The 18,493-nt window shown below is 43.6% G+C and overlaps 1 protein-coding gene across 1 annotated transcript in view; it reads left to right on the top strand.

The window, feature by feature from the left end:
* ABCA4 (ATP binding cassette subfamily A member 4) overlaps positions 1-18,493 on the top strand; it is a 123,940-nt gene that overhangs the window by 27,277 nt on the left and 78,170 nt on the right. Inside the window, exons 7-11 of the mRNA XM_067025434.1 lie at positions 3,026-3,115; positions 5,400-5,640; positions 6,655-6,794; positions 7,473-7,589; positions 8,489-8,686. Of these exons, the coding sequence (XP_066881535.1) occupies positions 3,026-3,115; positions 5,400-5,640; positions 6,655-6,794; positions 7,473-7,589; positions 8,489-8,686 (786 nt within the window). The remainder of the gene's footprint in view (positions 1-3,025; positions 3,116-5,399; positions 5,641-6,654; positions 6,795-7,472; positions 7,590-8,488; positions 8,687-18,493) is intronic.

Raw genomic sequence — 18,493 nt, 5'->3', positions numbered from 1 at the left:
TGAGTATAAGACCTTCATTATTTACCATCTCCACTGGAAAGAGCTAGGAAAGGCATTGCAGCTATGGTATCTGGCACACAGCTGTAACTCAGTAAATATTTGTATAATGAATATTATTAAATTATTAACAAGACTGAAAAAGAAAATGTTAACCAGACACACAAATGCATCTCAAGCAGTTGTTCCTCCTGTTCCCTCTTCCCCAAATTTCTGGTCTTGTTCTTATCTGGCTGTCTCTCCAGTCTCTCTTGCCATCTCTCCTTACATTCCTCCCTCCACCTGGAATTCCTGGTCCTCCCGTTCTGTCCACAAATACTGCCCTCATCCTCATGATCATCACCTTGTCTTCTTTCAAACATTAGCCAAGTGTCACCTTCCCCGTACCCAGGTGGAAATGACCACCCCCTTCCTGTAAGTCACCATCATACCTTGTAAAAACATCTCTCATGAAATGTAAAATCATGATAGACTCCGTCTCTTTTCCACTAGAGTATATTTTATTTTCTCATTAATTAATACAACACATTTATGGAGCATTTACTGTGTACCATACCCTGAAGATATAAAAACAAAATAAAGCCTATTCTAATGTTTAATGAGTTTACAGTATAGTAGAAAGACAAATATCTTAAAAAATAATAGCAAACCAATATAAAAGTGATAAATAAATGCACTGAAGATTATAGGAGCAGCTTGGAGGGGCATCTACCCCATGGAGAAGGAGGGCAGGAAGAAAGAGCATGACGGTGGGGGAAAGAAGGCTTTCTGGAGAAGGTGAGGTGATTTCACATGAGTTGACTATGGCCAGTAGGGGTAGGGTGAGGATGGGGTGGAATGGGGGAGGTTGGCTGTCTTATCTATTAGGCCCTAAAATGATAGGCGTAGTATCTAAGGGCAAAAGGGTTTGCAGAGGCCTACAAGAATGTTTAAGAATTGAAAATTAAAAATTATGGCTCTGACGGGCTTCCCTGGTGGCGCAGTGGTTGAGAGTCCGCCTGCCGATGCAGGGCACACGGGTTCGTGCCCCAGTCTGGGAGGATCCCACATGCCGCGGAGCGGCTGGGCCCGTGAGCCATGGCCGCTGAGCCTGCGCGTCCGGAGCAAAAAAAAAGAGAGAGAAGAGAATATTGACTTATTCGTTCATTTATCCATTTATTTATGCATGCAAAAAACACTCTTTGAAAATTTTGTTATAGAAATAACTATAAAAGTAGAGAGAATAATATAATGAACCCCCATCACCCAGGTTCAACTATTACCAACATTTGGCTATTCCTGTTTCTTCTGTTCCTTTTTTTCCCTGAAGTCTTTTAAAGCAAACCACAGACAACGTTTCATCCTCACATACTTCCCTGTGTATCTCTAACATAAAAACTTACTTGTTTTAACAAAACCACAGTGCTATGATCACACCCAACAAAATTAACATTAATTCCTCAATATTACCTAATACCCAGTTATGTTCACTTTCCCTCTGATCGTTACAGCTGGTTTTTTCAGATCAAAATCAAAATAAGGTCCACAATGGCATTTTAATTGATGTGTATCTTAGATCCCCTTTCATCTGTGTCAGATCTTATTGGAGATAGCTAGGAGGGAGGGAGATATCGACTGAGTGATATCTTGCCATTGGCACACATTTTTACCTGCTGGCTTCCTCCCTTCCTACCTGTTCTTCTTGGCAATTAAAGCGCTTTGCCCAACATACACTGAAGCTATTTTCAAGGAATTTGAAAAGTAGTCATGGCAAGACCAAAGCCTAGGCCCAGTGTTAAGGAGAGAAGACTCTTCTCAGGGGTATAGTTTCAATGGTGGCTTTGCTGCTCTTTCCTCTAGAAAATTCTCCACCTGTCTGCTTTGTAGCTCTCATATGTAACAAAGCCTTTCATATTACAGTTAGAAAGGAAGCCTGAAATGTTGATGCTCCAAGAGTGTACGTACACTTATTCTTCAGTTCAGAGTCAGAGAGAACATGAGGGCTCCTGCACCTACAGCCAGGAGCAGGACCACAGCTAGAAACAGGAGGCTGGGCTGCTCAAAGCCTAACTCCACCTGCTTCTCTGCTCTGCCACAGCTGGATCAGTACACCCATCATTTAGGAGAGCCACACTGGCAAATAAAAAGGCAAGGCTTGTGGCTTGTGGTCCATAAATGCATGAATCAGAATTATATGTTGAGCTTGTTAAAATGAAGATTCCCCTCCAGGCCTACTCAAGATGCACACTTGAGTTTGAAAATCACCATCTTAAAAGTTAGAATTCAGTCCTAAAAAACAGAGACTCGGTGATTCAATCATTTTTGAAACTATAAAGAATGAAGTTATTCATTCAGGACTTGAACTTGATTTCCGGAAAACAAGGTGTTCACCTCAGGCTCTGGGACTTGGAGCCAGCAAGCTTGTGAACTTCCACGTTCCCCACCACACTGGAAAACGCACCAACAGCTCTGTGTCGCCACGTGGGCCTCGGGTCACCAGAACACTGGCGTCACTTAGAGAATCTGCAATCTCTCTCTTTAAGGCTGCCAGCCGTAGCTTTAGAAAGAAAGGTTCTGGAGTTGGCCGAGTCTTCCATAAGAGTGGTGCTGAACAGAGGAAGAGACACAACCTGTCTGGAAAGGACATAAAGGGACAACAATGACAAGGAAGCCCGAGGTGAACAGGTGGGCACCCTCTGCACGTGGCCTTCCTTTACACCCCAGCAGCTGTGCTCTGTCTTCCTTCCTCCAGGAGCCTTGTCTGGTGTTGCTAAACCAGCAATCAGAATCACTTTGGTGTATTTAATGTCACCATGAAACTATTTGTGATTGCCTAGCTCAGCAGGGCTGAGAATAAGAACCTTTGATTTTCTTGATTAGACAAAAGAAGTTTGTTTCTGAAGGCAATTTTTCAGAAGAGGTTCCATGATCAAAAAGAAGGGAGGAAATGTTTTTCAAGCATACAGGAGATCAGATAGCACCCGTGTATATATGTAGAACTACATATATATACTATATTTTTTTAAATATTTGTTCCTATCAATTACAGCTTCCCAAACTCCTGGACAGCAGTTCTCAAGGTATCAATCTGAGATCCTGGGGAAGAATATTATCTGATATAATGTCAAGAATTCAAGAAGTAAGTGGCTTGATGATAGTAATATAATTTCATTATATCTTTCCACCATTTTATCACACTTATTATGTCAAATAATTTAATTGTACCTCAGACCTGTTCAAGGAGAAATACATTTGATCTTTCCATCTAGCAATTTCAAAATACCTGTTCGTATCCTTAATTATCTGTGCTCCTGGGTCGGAGGCAGTAAGAAAGGAACTGTTCATCTAATTTCACACCTAGAAAGAAAGAACACTCTGTCTGGTGTAGCAGATTATCAGTGGACTGACAGCTGAATCTAAGTCTTTCCACTCTTTCTGATGTGATCCAATATTCTATTATACTCTTAAAATCCACATAAATCTATACCATTAATAGTAATCGCATACACTTACACAGTGCTTACAGGCACTAAGTGTCTTACATACATATTTACATACTCATTTCATCACAAAGATAGTGACTTTTTTGTGTTGTTTTGTAAAAGATGCGCACATTTTAATCAAATGCCAAGCCTTTGCCCATATATAAAATGATTCTCCACTCAACAGATGAGAGGTGCTGGGGTCATAATGATGAAGAGACAGATATGGTCACTGCCTTTGTGAAATGTATAGTCCAACAGGGAAGAGAGATGTGAAATGAACAATTATCTTCAAGTGTAATGAGTATTATGAAAGAGAGGCAAAAGGGGAAATATAATATAATTTTCCCCAAACTTTTTTTCCCCTCCAGTATTCTCAGCTGACTTGGGCTTTGCCAACCTGGAAAACTGCATAGTTGGAATCTGTCCTCATAAAACTAAGCTCTGTCTGGGCAGAGTGCCGTGCAGGGAAAGTTAGAGAAGGACCCGTTGTACTGATGGCCACCTGCTGCAGGGGGAGTCTGTGTTTAACATTCTTTTCTTCATAAGCATTTAAAAAATTCATATCAGTATAATAGGGTTGAAGTTGATAGAGAATTTTTTTTTTAATCTCCAAAGCATATTAAAGCTCTTAATTCCATGTGGGAGTTGCAGAAGGTTTCTTGCCTGTCTAGATAGCAAGTCTAGCATTCATGACTGGGTTGAAGCAGATGGCCCAGTTTATGTTAACTGATACTAGACTGTTTGACTCTGGAACAGCCCCTTCATCTCAGAGCACTTTGATTAAATGAGCAACATAATAATGGTAATAACCCCTTACAAGACTGTCATAAGACTTACTGTTGTTGAAGCAATTTGAGATTCCACCTTTATTATTGAAGCCTAGACTGTGATTATAGGCATGACTCAATATGTGGATTCTACACGGTGCTCAGCAGTTTCAGAGAGCAAGTGTTGGCATGTGGACAGAGAAGAGTTGACCGGTAAACATCACTTATTGCAGTGGGAGAACTGTTTTCAGTCTCACCTGTTTGAATCCTAATGTTTTTTTAAATCCCCAAGTGCCTTTGCAAATAAGTAACCAAGTGTGTTTGGGGAATAAAAGCAGCATGATTTTTATTTTGTATTTTCCTTTAAAGTCAAATGGTATTATGGGAGCTGAGACCCTGGCAACTCTGGCAGCCCTCAACTTAGTTCTCAGCATTTTAGATCTACCTTCAAAAAACGAGGCCACTGAGTGCCACCGGTACCTATATGGAAAGATGACCACCAGCCTCTTCTTAGTTTGGTGAAGAATTTAAAAAGAGTTTTCCCAAGAATAGAGACTTCATCTGTTCTATATTTGCTTAGATCTTAAAACATACATACACATACACACACTAAAAGAAACCACAAACCACACATTTCAGGGAAATGGAAGAGTTCACATTTGGTAAAGCTAAGCTAATAAGAAGATAATTTTCCAAATATAGAAAGCTAAATGCTGAAGTATTTGGCCAAAGAAATTTGCCCTGACTTTGCCTTTCTAGGACAGAGCTACTCCTCTATTTTATTTCCCAGTTTTCCAGTAGCTCCATCTTGGTGGGATAACAGAATCTAAGAACTGACTGTTAGAGAAATAGTCTCTGTTTCCCCAAGGGCACATTCCCAAGGAATTCAAACTAAATGGATGGGAAAAGAGAAATAATATTGAAATACTTTGGAGGTTAACTCTTTTATTTTCTTTAAGACTCATCCTAGTTTCCTCCTAGGCCCTGAGTGGATGGCAGTAGATTTTATTTCACAGCTGGGTTAAGGATTGCTAAGAATATGTATGTTTTCTTTTAAACGTGGAAATCAAATGCCTATGCAAAGGTCTCCCCAGACTTTGGAGCTTTGACTTCACAGTAGATTGTGACTCTGACTACCTTAGCATAACCTGAAGCCTTTGCCTTGCCATAGTTCATCCACCGACCAAGTGTTCAAGACTTGCTGTGGGTGACCAGGCCACTAGTGCAGACTGGCGGTCCAGAGACCTTCACACAGCTGATGGGCACCCTGTCTGACCTCTTGTGTGGCTACCCAGAGGGAGGAGGCTCTCGGGTGTTCTCCTTCAACTGGTACGAAGACAATAACTATAAAGCCTTCCTGGGGATTGACTCCACAAGGAAAGATCCTATCTATTCTTATGACAAAAGAACAAGTAAGTTTCCTAAATCTTGCATGTAAATTGGCTTCTGATGTTGGTTAAGCTGATGGGTTAACACTTCCAGGTGAAATTAATCCTGGGGTTGATTTTCCCTTGGTCTTGTTGAGGGCCTTGGGCAAAGAGGCTTCTCCTTCCAGAGAGTCCATTTCCCCAAGTAGGAAGTGGGCAGTGCTCATAAAGAATTCTGGAAGTGAGCCATGGAAAGAACTGAGACCCACTTGGAACGGGAACGGAGGGGACATTTCCCACTGATCTGATTGAACTAGGGTTATGTTCTAGAGGAAGAGAAAGATAAATGAGGAGGCAACCCAGAGCTGCAAGCAGAGCTGGGGTCAGAAGGGCTCTGGAGAGTAAACATGGCTGTGGGATGTTTTTACAAACACAATGTAGTGAAAATCCGTGTGTGTAGTACTGAATTATGTTCCAAATGGCAAGTTGCTGGCAAGTTATCTTTCCCACCTTTCACTATTTTTTTTGGCTCCTGTGGGGTAAAGGAGGGTGGGGTGTGGACAAAATGCAGCTGGGCAACCCTCTAGTTAAAAATTGAAAAGAAACAGCATGGCACACACCAAAATCAGCTGGGGCCTAAGACAACCACACACAACAGAGAAGTTAAGCAGCTAATTGAAAGGAAATTATTGAGACTAAAGCTGAGATTGCAAGGGGAGGCCTTGTTTGGCCTCTCGGTCCCTTTCATCTGAGAATGGCCTCTGTTCCTTGCAATAATCATAAGCAGGCTTCTCAACCTTCCTCTAAAGCAGAAAAAAAAACACAGGGCAAGCCCCATCCTTTGTTTCTCTGATGAGGCCTTTATTGAGATGCACTGTGGCATTTTTACTTACTAATGATGAGCTTGTTATTGGTGGGGTACAGCCTATTAATGTAGGTTATTTGTCAAATCCTCCAGCATACAGTTGAATGAGACATGTGATTTGAACACACTAATGACTATGTTTAGCTCTGAGCAACGGGGAGTTTCTATAAAATCTGTCCCTTCTCTCCTGACAGCAGCCTTTTGTAATGCATTGATCCAGAGCCTGGAGTCAAACCCTCTAACCAAAATAGCCTGGAGGGCAGCAAAGCCTTTGCTGATGGGAAAAATCCTCTTTACTCCGGATTCCCCAGCAATACGCAGGATACTGAAGAACGTAAGGTCCCAGCTGGTCTTGTCCCTTCTGCCTTCTCCTCTGGCTACCCAGTAGAATGAGAGTGTGTGTGCATGCATGTGCGTGTATGTGTGAATGAGTGAGTGTGTGTGTGTGAATGAGTGTGTGTGTGTCTGTGTCTGTGTTTTTTACTGTGCCCTCCTGGTGGTGAGCCTCATATTTGCTTTTTGCTAAGTGGACTCTTGGTCCCTCCCCCAACCACAGACATCATTGGAAGGCTTTGCACCAATGCCCCTGCCTGGCTCTCCCCTCTCTAGGCAGCCTACAATGAGATTTTCTTCCTCACTGCCTGAATTCTGTCCGAAAGGGAAGAGTTCACAGTTCTCTGAAGACTGGCTACCCGGAACAGACAAAGATAGGGAGGAAGGGAGGAAGAGCATTTGCTCACAGGGAGTCCAAATCCAGCTTTAATGAGGTTCTGAGACAATAACATCATCAATATTATGAGTACCTCTGAGATACTAAGAAATAAGATTCTGTCAATCTGGGAGTGTGGGAAATAGCTGATTGTTCTGGGAAATGTCAATCAACTGAGAAAATAAAGACACTTCCTTGAAAAGCCTTTCCTAAATATTGAGGGTTTGTGACAGGAAAGGTACAACCAAGATTCTCTCTCACTTTTTCTCTCTCCATTCTTTTGCTGTCTCTGTCTGGTTTTAGGCCAACTCGACGTTTGAAGAGCTGGAGCGTTTCAGGAAGTTGGTCAAAGCCTGGGAAGAAGTAGGGCCCCAGATCTGGTACTTCTTTGACGAGAGCATGCAGATGACCATGATCAGAGTACGGATGGCATTAGAGGTCGGGAGGCGGGGGGAGGAGAAAGGCCAGGAAAGTTCCATTTGTTTCCTTTGCCTAATAGAGGGTTAATCACCCCTGGAGTTAGGTCAAAATATAATAAGCACCAGTTTTGGAAGCTGTCATCATGTGGAATCACCGACTTTGGGTGGGATATAGGTTTCTGAAACTCTGGGGAAATGTGAAAACCGCCATAAGACCAGTGACCTCCTGAGGTTTCTTGCTGTTATGAATTCACTTGAGGGCCTCAGATTCAAAGGGGCATCTCCCCAAGGGGCCAGCTCTGTAACTGCAAAAGGTGGTTGAGTGTGTCTCTCTGGTCTCATTTTCAGTTTCACAAAACCAGGAGATAAGAGTCCTGCATAGCAGGGATAATTAAAAGGGAACCAAAGAAAATCCTTAAGAAAAAGAAAGCTTCCTATATACCATTTCCCTGCCCCTCTCCCCAGTCCCCACATACACGTCTCCCCTCTGTTGTAGAGACCTATGTATTGGGGGGAAATGGGATATAGATAGATATGCCTTATGATGGAAGAAAACCCACTAGATTTTTAGGAAGCCTTAAAGTCTATCCCATTTGTTAAAAATTAGAAATGGGGGCTTCCCTGGTGGCACAGTGGTTGAGAGTCCGTCTGCCGATGCAGGGGACACAGGTTCGTGCCCCGGTCCAAGAAGATCCCACATGCCGCGGAGAGGCTGGGCCCGTGAGCCGTGGCCGCTGAGCCTGCGCGTCTGGAGCCTGTGCTCCGCAACGGGAGAGGCCACAACAGTGAGAGGCCCGCGTAGCGCAAAAAAAAAAAATTAAAAAATTAGAAATGGCCTAAAAACAAGACCAAAGATCCTGTGGAATTCTAAATTCTGTAATTGTATTGCTTCTTCCCAAGGACATCCTGCAGAACCCAACAGTAAAAGCCTCTTGGAATAGGCAGCTTGGTGAAGAAGGTATTACTGCCGAAGCCATACTGAACTTCCTCTATAGGGGTCCACGAGAGGGCCAGGCTGATGACATGGACAACTTCGACTGGAGGGATATATTTAACATCACTGATCGCACACTACGCCTGGCTAATCAATACCTGGAGGTAAGGGCAACAAGCCACCTGAGGGCCACATTAGGCCCCTCCAGGACAGCCCTGTAGGTGGAGCCAGAGATCCCTTAGCAAGTCAAGTGGTCTTGGGTTTCAAATCTCATTTTCCCCACTGAAGAAACAAGAATTCCCACAGCCCCCAGAGATGGATCCTGTTCTCTAACAGCTTATCCACAATTGAATAGTTCCCTCTTCACATCTTCTGCCTCCTAACAGCTCCCTGACTCCTCCTTGGCTACTCCTTCTGCCTTGTCGCTCATACAGTATCGTGTCTGTCCTCAGCCATCTCCTGTCTGCCATTGCTTCAGTGACTGTCCATTGGTAGTGCCCACCAAACCTCAAGTTCCAAGGTCCCCCTGCTTGCTGGACACTCCCACCCCCGGGTTATACAGGCACATCAGCCTCAACGTGTCCAAAACAAATTTGTATTCTCCCTAGCCATAAAACCTATCCTCCTTCAGCATTTCCTATCCTGATCACGGTCCTCTGCATTTTTCCAAATTCTCAAGCTAGAGGTTTAAGGGTTAACGTTAAATCACCTTCCACACAACAGCTCTCATTTACTGTGTAACTTTTTGTCAAGCACTGTGCTAAGCGCTTTTACATACTTTAGTTCATTCAATCCTCTGATAGCTCCATCAAGTGTATGCTATCATCATTCCCACTTTACAGATGCAGAGGCTGAGGCTCAAAGAGTTTAAATAAGATCCCATCTCATAGCTATTAGGTAGAACAGAAAGGATGCAGTTCCAGTATGCGTGAATTCAGAGCCTGCTGTCCTGACCCCTCCACTGCCTCTGTTACGTCCAGTCACTGAGCTTTGTCTCCTCATCTCTAGGTATTTCTCAACTCCTCCTCTTGCTTACCAGGCTCTTTGAGCCCCAGAGGACTTCTCATCTCTCCACTAGCCTGTTCTAAAGGCTCACTCCCTGGACTCCAGGCTCCAGTCTCTGTTGGTTCAGGCGCTTCTCCACGCTGACACCAGAGTTACATTCCAAACACACATCTGCTGGCGTCAATGTCACTCTTACAATCTTAATGACTCATCCTCAGGGAACACAAGTCCCTTCCAAACCTGCTTCAGCCCATCTTCCCAGCCTCTGCTCATTCATACATCTTCAGCTCTGCTCCACAGTTCCTTCCACCACCCTCAGGGACACCCCAGCTTCTCATGATTCCATCCTTTGCAAATGGCTGTTTCTCTGCCTATTTATGAGAGCCTTTTTGCTTAAATGAAAAAGAGAATTTCCTGGTTGGTATAACCCGGAAGTTCAGGGGACCTAGGACACTGTGTCCTTCCATCTTACCTTTCTGTTTGCCTTGGCCCAGCTTTGATCTCAGCCAGACCCTTTCCATTTGGTAGGGTGTGAGCTGCTCACAGCCCTCAGTGGTCACCTTTACCCCAAAAACTACACAGAAAGAGGGAGTGACTTTCCCATAGCATACATAGTACTCCTGGAGAGTTCTCAAATTGGCCTGGCCACTCTACCTCTCCCCAGTCCCTCAGCGGATTGTGTACCACCATGAGGTAAAGAAAGCACAGTTAGCTTCATCTGAGTCTCATGGACTGAGCAGGATGACTGTGAAGTGGGGGAGGGTGTTTCCCCAAAAGAAGAAACACAAGGCAGAGAAGTCTGAAAGGAATTTTCCTTCTCCATCTATTGAGCTTCTCTTCATTCACTTTTTGAGACTTAGCTCTCAAATGTCACTTCTGCTTCGACATAGGTTTAGTCATTCACTCCTCTGTGCTTCCCTGGCCCCCTCTTTACATCTCTTTCAGACCATATTCAAGTTAGATTCAAGTTAGCTGTTAACATGTCCATCTCTGGCAGATCAGCAGGCTGGAGTGATCAGTCAAGGAGCCCATCCTAGTTATTTTTGAATTCTCGACCTCAAACTTCCAAGGAACATCTCCGCCTGAGGTCTTATCACACCTGCCATTGGGCCTCATGTCATATAGAACCATTAGCAGGTAGAAGATGCTCTGGGCAATAGGAGAGGGAATTAAGCCAGTGGCCCCCAAGAGCAAGCCCCTCTCCCCAGACTCCTTGGTCCTGAAGATAACTAACTAGTGAGAAAAAGCCCGGCACCAGCTGTCACCACTGTGCTCTTAAAGACTCCCTGCTGCCCTTGGTGCCACCAGAATTTCCCCGGAGTGTGTGATGCTCCCTCTCCGGAACCATGGAAATATCAGCACAGGCTCTCTAGGTGGCCTTTCAGAAGGGGTCAGGTGTGGCAGCAGCACGAGCAAAGTTCAGGTCATTACAAAGTGATTCCCAACTTGTCTGAAGACAAGAATGACCATGGGTGCTTTTTACAAAACAGATTTCTGGACACAAACCCAGATCAACTGACTCAGAATTCCCAGGGAAGAGGCCTGGTAATCTGTGTTTTTACAAACCTGTTAGATTTGCGGGAGCTTGGAGTCCCCTTGTACAATTACTCAGTTGACATCGTCTTCTTCTCACGGTGCCTCTACCAGCTAAGTCCCCATCCCTGGCCATGCCTACCACCATCCACCACTGTGCTTATAATATAGGCAGGATTTTTTGGATGGGGTGCAGATGGAGGCACTCTGTTCCTTTATTCTTGCAGAATAGAGTTCAGTGGGTCTCACAATATTTTTGTGAGGTACTATGTATCAGTATAAAGAATACTTCTTGTCTTAGGTTTGACTTGACATTTGCATGGTGATGTAAAGGGCTTGTTTTCTTGAAGGATCATTTTTTCCATGTAGCTTGTGCTTCATGTAGCACCAGGCATCCAACAGATATTTAGTATATATTAAATGATTAAGAATTCAGTCTCTGGAGCCAGACCACCTGGGTTCAAATCCCTGCTAGTTGTGCCTCAGTTCCTGCATCTGTAAAGTGGGGATATTAATAATACTTACCTAATAGGTTTGTTATAAGAATTAACTGAGTTAATTCATGCAAAGCACTTAAGACAGTGCCTGGCATTTAGTAAGCACTTAATAAATATTAACTTTTTAGTAAAATACAAACAAACAAAGAATACTGTTTGGGAGGAGGAGAGTGGAATTAGTGAAATCAGGCCCAGCCACTGAGCCACTCCTGGTGCTCCCCTAGGGATTACAGAACTGCTAATCGCATCTCACATAAGCCACCAACACTTCCCTGGGGCCTTGCAATCCCATTAGCCCAGTGAAATGCTCCTAAGCAAAGGCCAAGACTGCCCCAGGTCAGTGGCCTGCCCCAGGGGTTCCTAAAAGGGGTTTTGATGGTGGCAGAAACCCAGCAGGTAATTATGCTGAGGTTTCTGATCTTCCTGCCCCGGGGAGCAGGGGAGCGGGAGGAAGGAGGAAAGTGATGGGGAATAAACTGAAAGGAGAAGATGGTGAGTGGGTGGGGGGTGTCTGAAAAGCGGTGAGGTAGAATCCAATCATTACAACTGGTCCTGGAATTTTCTGCTTTTGTCCTTGTGTTTTGGGAAGTCTGGAGGAGCTTTGGAAACTCCCCAGCTCTCATCCTGAGGACTACACAGTAACAGATAGGGCATGAAAACCTCTTCGGGATGGCTCTCAGGGCCTCTTCAGGACAGGGCAGCAAGCATGTTCCTTCATAGGCTGTTCAAGGCTTGACTGAGCCTCTCCTTTTCAGTAATATGACTTTCATTAAAGAGCTTTGAGAACTTCTGGGCCAGCCTTGATGCCTACTTCCCTGCCTATTCCAAAAACAAAAAAAATCATTTCAGGAAAATTCAGCAAAAATACTCTAAAATGTAAATGATGGCAGTTCAGGTCAGTGCCGCACTCAGATGTGGTATTGAACAACAGAAGGTCCAAGAACTAAGATCAAACTTTTAAACCTTTTGTCATTACAGGAAAGGGGAGTGATTCAGTAAGTTTTCTCTTCACCTAATAGAAGGGCTAAGTCCTCTTTCTTTCTGCTCGAGGTGAGGCCTTAGTTACTGGAAATTCCACTGAGTATCCCGGAGAGCGTCCCATTCCTCCGGAGCTGCCTTGCTTGGTCATTGTATGCCATGTTAGGCCACTGCTTGGGGAACCTTCTCACCTGCCAGTGAGGATAAATGGGCCTGGATCTCTGCCCATGAGCTACATCACTCTGGGAAAGACACTTTACCTGCTAAGGCTCAATTTTCTTATCTGTAAAATCCAGATAATAACACAACGGACCTCACAGAGTTGTTGTTAAAGATAAAGTGAGTGAAGTGTGCAGGGCACTCAATACATTTGTGCCATTGACTAGTTAAACATGTGTATAAATTCTCTGCCCCCGATTCCCCATCTCTTAGGTGGGGCTATTAGTGCCCCCTTTCCAAGTGGCTGTGAGGATGAGATTGGAGAGGGCTGGGCACATAGTAGAGCCATTTGATGCATGGCAGCTCTTGCTATGAACCACAAGGATGTCTACCCTTGAACCACAGACCACGTGAGGAATGTAGCTTTTTCTCAGACTCACTTCGTGTAAGCATTAACCAGGATGTGAAGCCACTCTTCATATTAACCTTGTGAATTGGCTTAGAATCAGGACTTTCAGTCCATTCCTGAAGGTGCAGGAGGATGTCTCTGGGGCCATTCTGGCCCTTCTGTGGACAGTGGTTCAGTGGCTCCAGAACTCTTTTTGTCCTTGGAGCACCTCCTCAATAAGGGCTTCAATAACCTTATTCATCCCATAACCATGTTTAGTCTTTCCCCTGATCCCCTGCCCTTAGCAGGGAAAAAAAAAAAAAAAATCAAGAATAAAAGACAGACTTCCTGGTCAGAGGTGGGCAGTCAACGAGGGAAACGGGTGAAGGTGACATTTTGGGAGCATCACATCTCTAACACATGGGAAGAGTCATCTCTACAGGCCTTCTGATCACCTTCTTCTCCAAATCTAAGGAGGCTGAGGGCAAATGAGTCTTCATGTAGGTAAATATCTATCTATGTAAGAGTATACTCTTACATTCATAATTTATATGTCTTATTCACATATGTTTTTCTTCTGAGAAAAGCACAATTAGAAAAATTCCTCTGATAACCCTTTAGTTAAAACAAATATCCACACCCCTCCCCTTTGATTTATTTGTTTAGCGAAGGGTTAGGCCTGGCACAGATGGAATACTATTTAGAATTCACAGTGTATTTTAATTTCATAGTATATTTGAATTTCAGGTCTTAAATTTAGCATCAGAAAGCTGAATTCAGCCAAACTTTAATATGAAAATACCTCTGATCAAGGCATAAAATTGTACTTTAACCAGTTACAACTTCCTTTCCCTAAGTCTTGAAAAAACATGTATTCATTAACTGCTTTTACCTCTGCTGTCACCACACTCAGTATATGTGCATAACTCTTTATTATCTACATGGTGATTATCTTGTTGATGAATTATCAGTAGGGGGATTTTTTTGGACCACCTTTCCTCTGTACCTTGCATGGTCCTGGCCACATGCCACCACCACCCAACCAGAATGTGCACCCAACCAGAATGTGCTCAGGGAGCGTATTTTTCAGGCTAGCCCAAATAAAAATAAGATCAGGAAGGTAAAGCTACTGCTCATGTAATTTACTTTAGTCAGATGTATAGGGATTTGCATAATATCTGTCCTAGTGCTTTCTTCTGTTGATTCATTGTCTCCAGATGTGCATTGGGAGGCTAGGGAGAAGTCAGGGGAAAGGTCAGAAGGGTACAAAAGTCGACACCATTAGAGCAATATTATTTTAAGAGCCATGAACTGGATCATAAGCAACTCATGGGCAATGACCTTATTTTATGGCTCATCTGTCTCTCAGAAACATAGAACTGGGCTGAGGAAGGAGAACACAGTTTGGGGAGGAGGGGGCGTCGGCTCGAGTTGTAGGTAGAAGAAAGGAACTTGTGTTTGAGCCTGCTGTGAGCCAGCCACTATGTTGGGCACTCTTACATGTCATCTCATGCAACGCTCCTAACTACCTGCCCAGCAGGCATAATTGTTATCGTTTTATAGAATTAAAAACTGACTTGACTAACATACCACAGCAGATAAGAGGTGGATCCAGAATTCTAATCCAGACCTGTCTGGCTCTGAAGAGGAAGTTCTTTCTTGTACCACGAGGGGCATATTAGTAGGGGGTTCAGTCAGTATTGTTTGGATAAATTACATAATGAGTTGGATAGGGACAGCAATTATTTTGTTATATTCAGAATAACAGACACTATTGTGATTCAGTCTTTTCTGCTTGGAAATAACTAGGTTTAGAGTAGGAAACCAAAGAGATTTGAGCTCATTCAGTCATTCATATATTCGCATGAATTGAAATACCTACCTCTGAATAAATACAATTAATCCCTGACCCCTAGAAGCTCACATTCTATTGAGAGAGATAAGCTTGTCATTAAATAAGGCCTTGATAGTGGTATCTCAAGGAGCTGCTAGAATTCAATCTAATGGAGGAGAAACAAGTTACACAAGTCCAAAGTCAAAACGTCACAAATCCTCCAAGGACTGTCAAATATCTTCCAAATTATCTCCGAAATCCCCCTTCCTCACCCTCTCCATGTATGGCCTCTGTTTACTAGGGCCTGTACCGTCTCTCCTAGCTGGTCTCTGGGCCTCTGGTCTCTCACTGCTTCTGTTCAGCTCCCAGACTGCCTCCAGTGAGATCTTTCTGAAACCCCAGTCTTGCCATGATGTACCAGCTTTGTGATTTCGGGCAATATCGCTGTTCCCCTGCCTGAAAAATAAGGATGATAAGTAAAGCTACAGCTAGGGCAGTGTTCACCAGTGTGGCTGGACTGGGTGTTTGTGACTGGCAGGTCCTTTCAATGGTCAGTGCCCAGCTATGCTGATTATTAAATATTTTGAATATGGTAACACTCACCTCCCAAAATTGTTGGAATGGTTAAACAGGAACGCTTTGAGAGCTAAAATCCCCTGCTGTTGTCAGACAGGCTATTCTGTCTTTCCTTGGACCTAACTACACAGGAAGCATCACCTGGTGGCTTTGGTCCTAGTGTGAGTCTTCATGCTCCAACCTGACCTTTTTATTTGTTTCATTATTGTATTTATTTATTTTAGAAACGGACATTTTTTAACAGCTGTGCATTTCCTATCCCTTTGTTTTCCTGTCATGGTGCATTTCCTCACTCTTTGTGGTTGAACATTTCAGATGTCTGTTCACAGTGCCCGGTGTATTAGATAAAATGTATGGCAAGGCCTTTGGCCTTACCTCACCAACTCAACCAACTCAAACAGCCCAAAACTATTTTATCCAGTGGCTTTTTCCATGTGTTGGGAAACAAATCTTGAGTGTTATGGTCTAGATATGCCAGGAAATTCATTCTGGGATGTTTGCCCACATCCATTGGCGTTTTCCAGAAGGAACCCCATGTGTCTCCAGGTCCACCAGCGGGACCACTTGAGACCTCAGTTGGCATTCATCAGCCGCTTTGTTCTCAGCCTGAGTGTGGAAGTCAAATTTGTAAGAGGCAGGATTGTAGAGGCAGTGTCTCTCAGGGTGTAGTGCTTTTCTTATCCCTGAAGACTCACCCCTCACATGTCCTGGGTGTATTAGTCAAAGTACTGTGTCAACACAGAGTACCAATCCCCTTTGATTATCAGGTTCAAGCAGAAAAAGAGTTCTTTCTCTCTTTGCCTCCACTGGACATCCTTTCCCATAGATGATTTATCTATTACTTAATGTATTTGAATTAAGAGCTGGAGAGGTCACAGTTGAAGAAGGAAGCCTGCTGCTACTGCAGCTTCTTCTCCCAAGGTAGTGTTTGATTTAGCTGTGTAAACAAGTGACTGCGTTCTCCAGAGGTCTTAAACACAGCTGCCTGCCCTGGAGAGAGCCACACCTCTTCCGCCAGGGTGCACTCTGGTTCCTGGGGAGTATCAGCAAAACAACAAACAAGGAACTGTAGGATATGTGTGGGCTTCAAATGCCAGTGGTCCTGCCATCCAGATTTTGGCCACAGTAGTTGGGAACAGAAGGAAACAAGGAAACCTCTTCTCTTGCTTTACTGCCCTTGGCTATCACAGGGCATTATAACAATTCTCTTTGAGATTCTGAATTCTGCTTGCAAAATTTGCCCAGAATCTGCCTCTGAAGCCAGCCGTGAGACAATGAATTTTTAATCAGTGAAGATGCCCTTTGAATTTTTTTCCCAGTACTGGTGCTATTTTTATGCTGAGCCTCTTACACTAGCCATTACTTACCTACCTACAGTATTCTTCCCTAACATCCATGGTCACACAGTTTCTCTCTGTGTAGAACTAAATAGCTTTTATAAACAGACTCTGTGGCTTCAGTCTCACTAGAACCTACTATGTGTAAACTTACAAGCTAATCAGACCACACCAGATATGTCAAAATCCATAACCTTGGTTAAGGGTTTAGTCATTCATCATTGCCTCCCAAACACACTCATGTATGTACACTCTCATCAATATACATGCTCGTTAGCCAAGATCTTAACTTCAGGGACCAGAGCAAGTACCAAAAGGGAACGAGGTCATTTGCTGTTAGGCAGGTGGCCTCCCCATGAGAATGCAAAGGTACATCATGAGTCATACCTCAGTGGATGACCCAGGGACTTCTGACTCATGTCCAAATCTGCAATTGCTCTGCCTTGACCTCAGGAAGATGTTCTGGATTAGCTTCATAAGACCTTCCTCTGGTAGGGTTGTCTGACTTTCACCTAATGGCCAATGAGCAAGCTAGTGAACACCAGTGGCTTAGGACCCACCCCACTGCCACCCTCCATTGCCCAGGTGGCCACAGAGCTTTGGCTTCTGTCCATAGCATTGTTCTAACTAGATGAGTTGCTATAGATCAGCTTGGGATGGGTTATGTTCCCAGCCATATTGTTTTTAAAAAATAACTGCCTTCTTCCCCAGACAAACAGCTGTCATAAATGAAAGGTAACCTGGCAGGGGCTTAAAAGCCACTAGACTCTTTTGATTTTCAAGATATTTTGCAAAAACAGTAATAAAAATGGTATTCATCGAGTCCTTATTACTTGTGAAATAGTTTACTATCGTACATGGTTAAAACACAGGCTCTCTCCAGGGGAAATTTGCTCATCACGCCTCTTAAGAGAGCTTGGAGTGATAATCATAAAGTGGTTGTGATGATTCAGGGGTTAATATAAGCAAAGCCTTTGGACCAGTTTTGGTCATATCGTGAGCCTGCAGTAAGCATCAACTTTTATTCTTACCAGGCAGCACTGGCTGGCCCTTCCCAAACAAGTTCATGTGATCCTTAGAGCACACCTATGAGGTAGGTGTATCTCCAGTTTGCAGATAGGGAAAGAGAGGCCACACAGTTAGGAAACAGCACAGTGGGCATGGCATTCAAACACTACCCTGTACCATCTTTCCAAGGATGATAATTCAACTTTGAAAATGGGTCAGATGTTTCAGGGTAAAAATGAGTGTTTGAGAACCTTTTGGTTTTGTTTTTCCAGAGAGTATCAGGGTACCAGTCTAGGGGGATGCAGCAGGAAACATGACTGTGAATCAGCTGCCTGATAAAAGAGCCAGGATGGAGCCCACGTCATTGCAGGACTCAGCGATATCACTGAAAACATCAGCGCTTATTCCAGTATAGATTTCCCTTTAAGACATGAAAGGAGAGTTCAAAGAGAATGGGCTAGATTGCTCGGAAAGTCACATTATTAAAATGTGTTTGTTTTTATTAGCTTTTTTGCTTCACTGAGAGTTATACTCTTATTAACATTATATCAAAAATTCATCTTTCACTAATTTCTCCTAGTTTACCATCTGATTTCGGATGCACAGGATTATGTTCAAAACACACAGTAGTAAAGTTATATTTCTTGCAGCATTTT

Source organism: Kogia breviceps, chromosome 1 (assembly GCF_026419965.1).
Source record: "Kogia breviceps isolate mKogBre1 chromosome 1, mKogBre1 haplotype 1, whole genome shotgun sequence".
NCBI classification, from domain to species: domain Eukaryota; kingdom Metazoa; phylum Chordata; class Mammalia; order Artiodactyla; family Physeteridae; genus Kogia; species Kogia breviceps.
The sequence above is the reverse complement of the archived record's forward strand: the minus strand, read 5'-3'. Positions and strand labels throughout refer to the sequence as shown.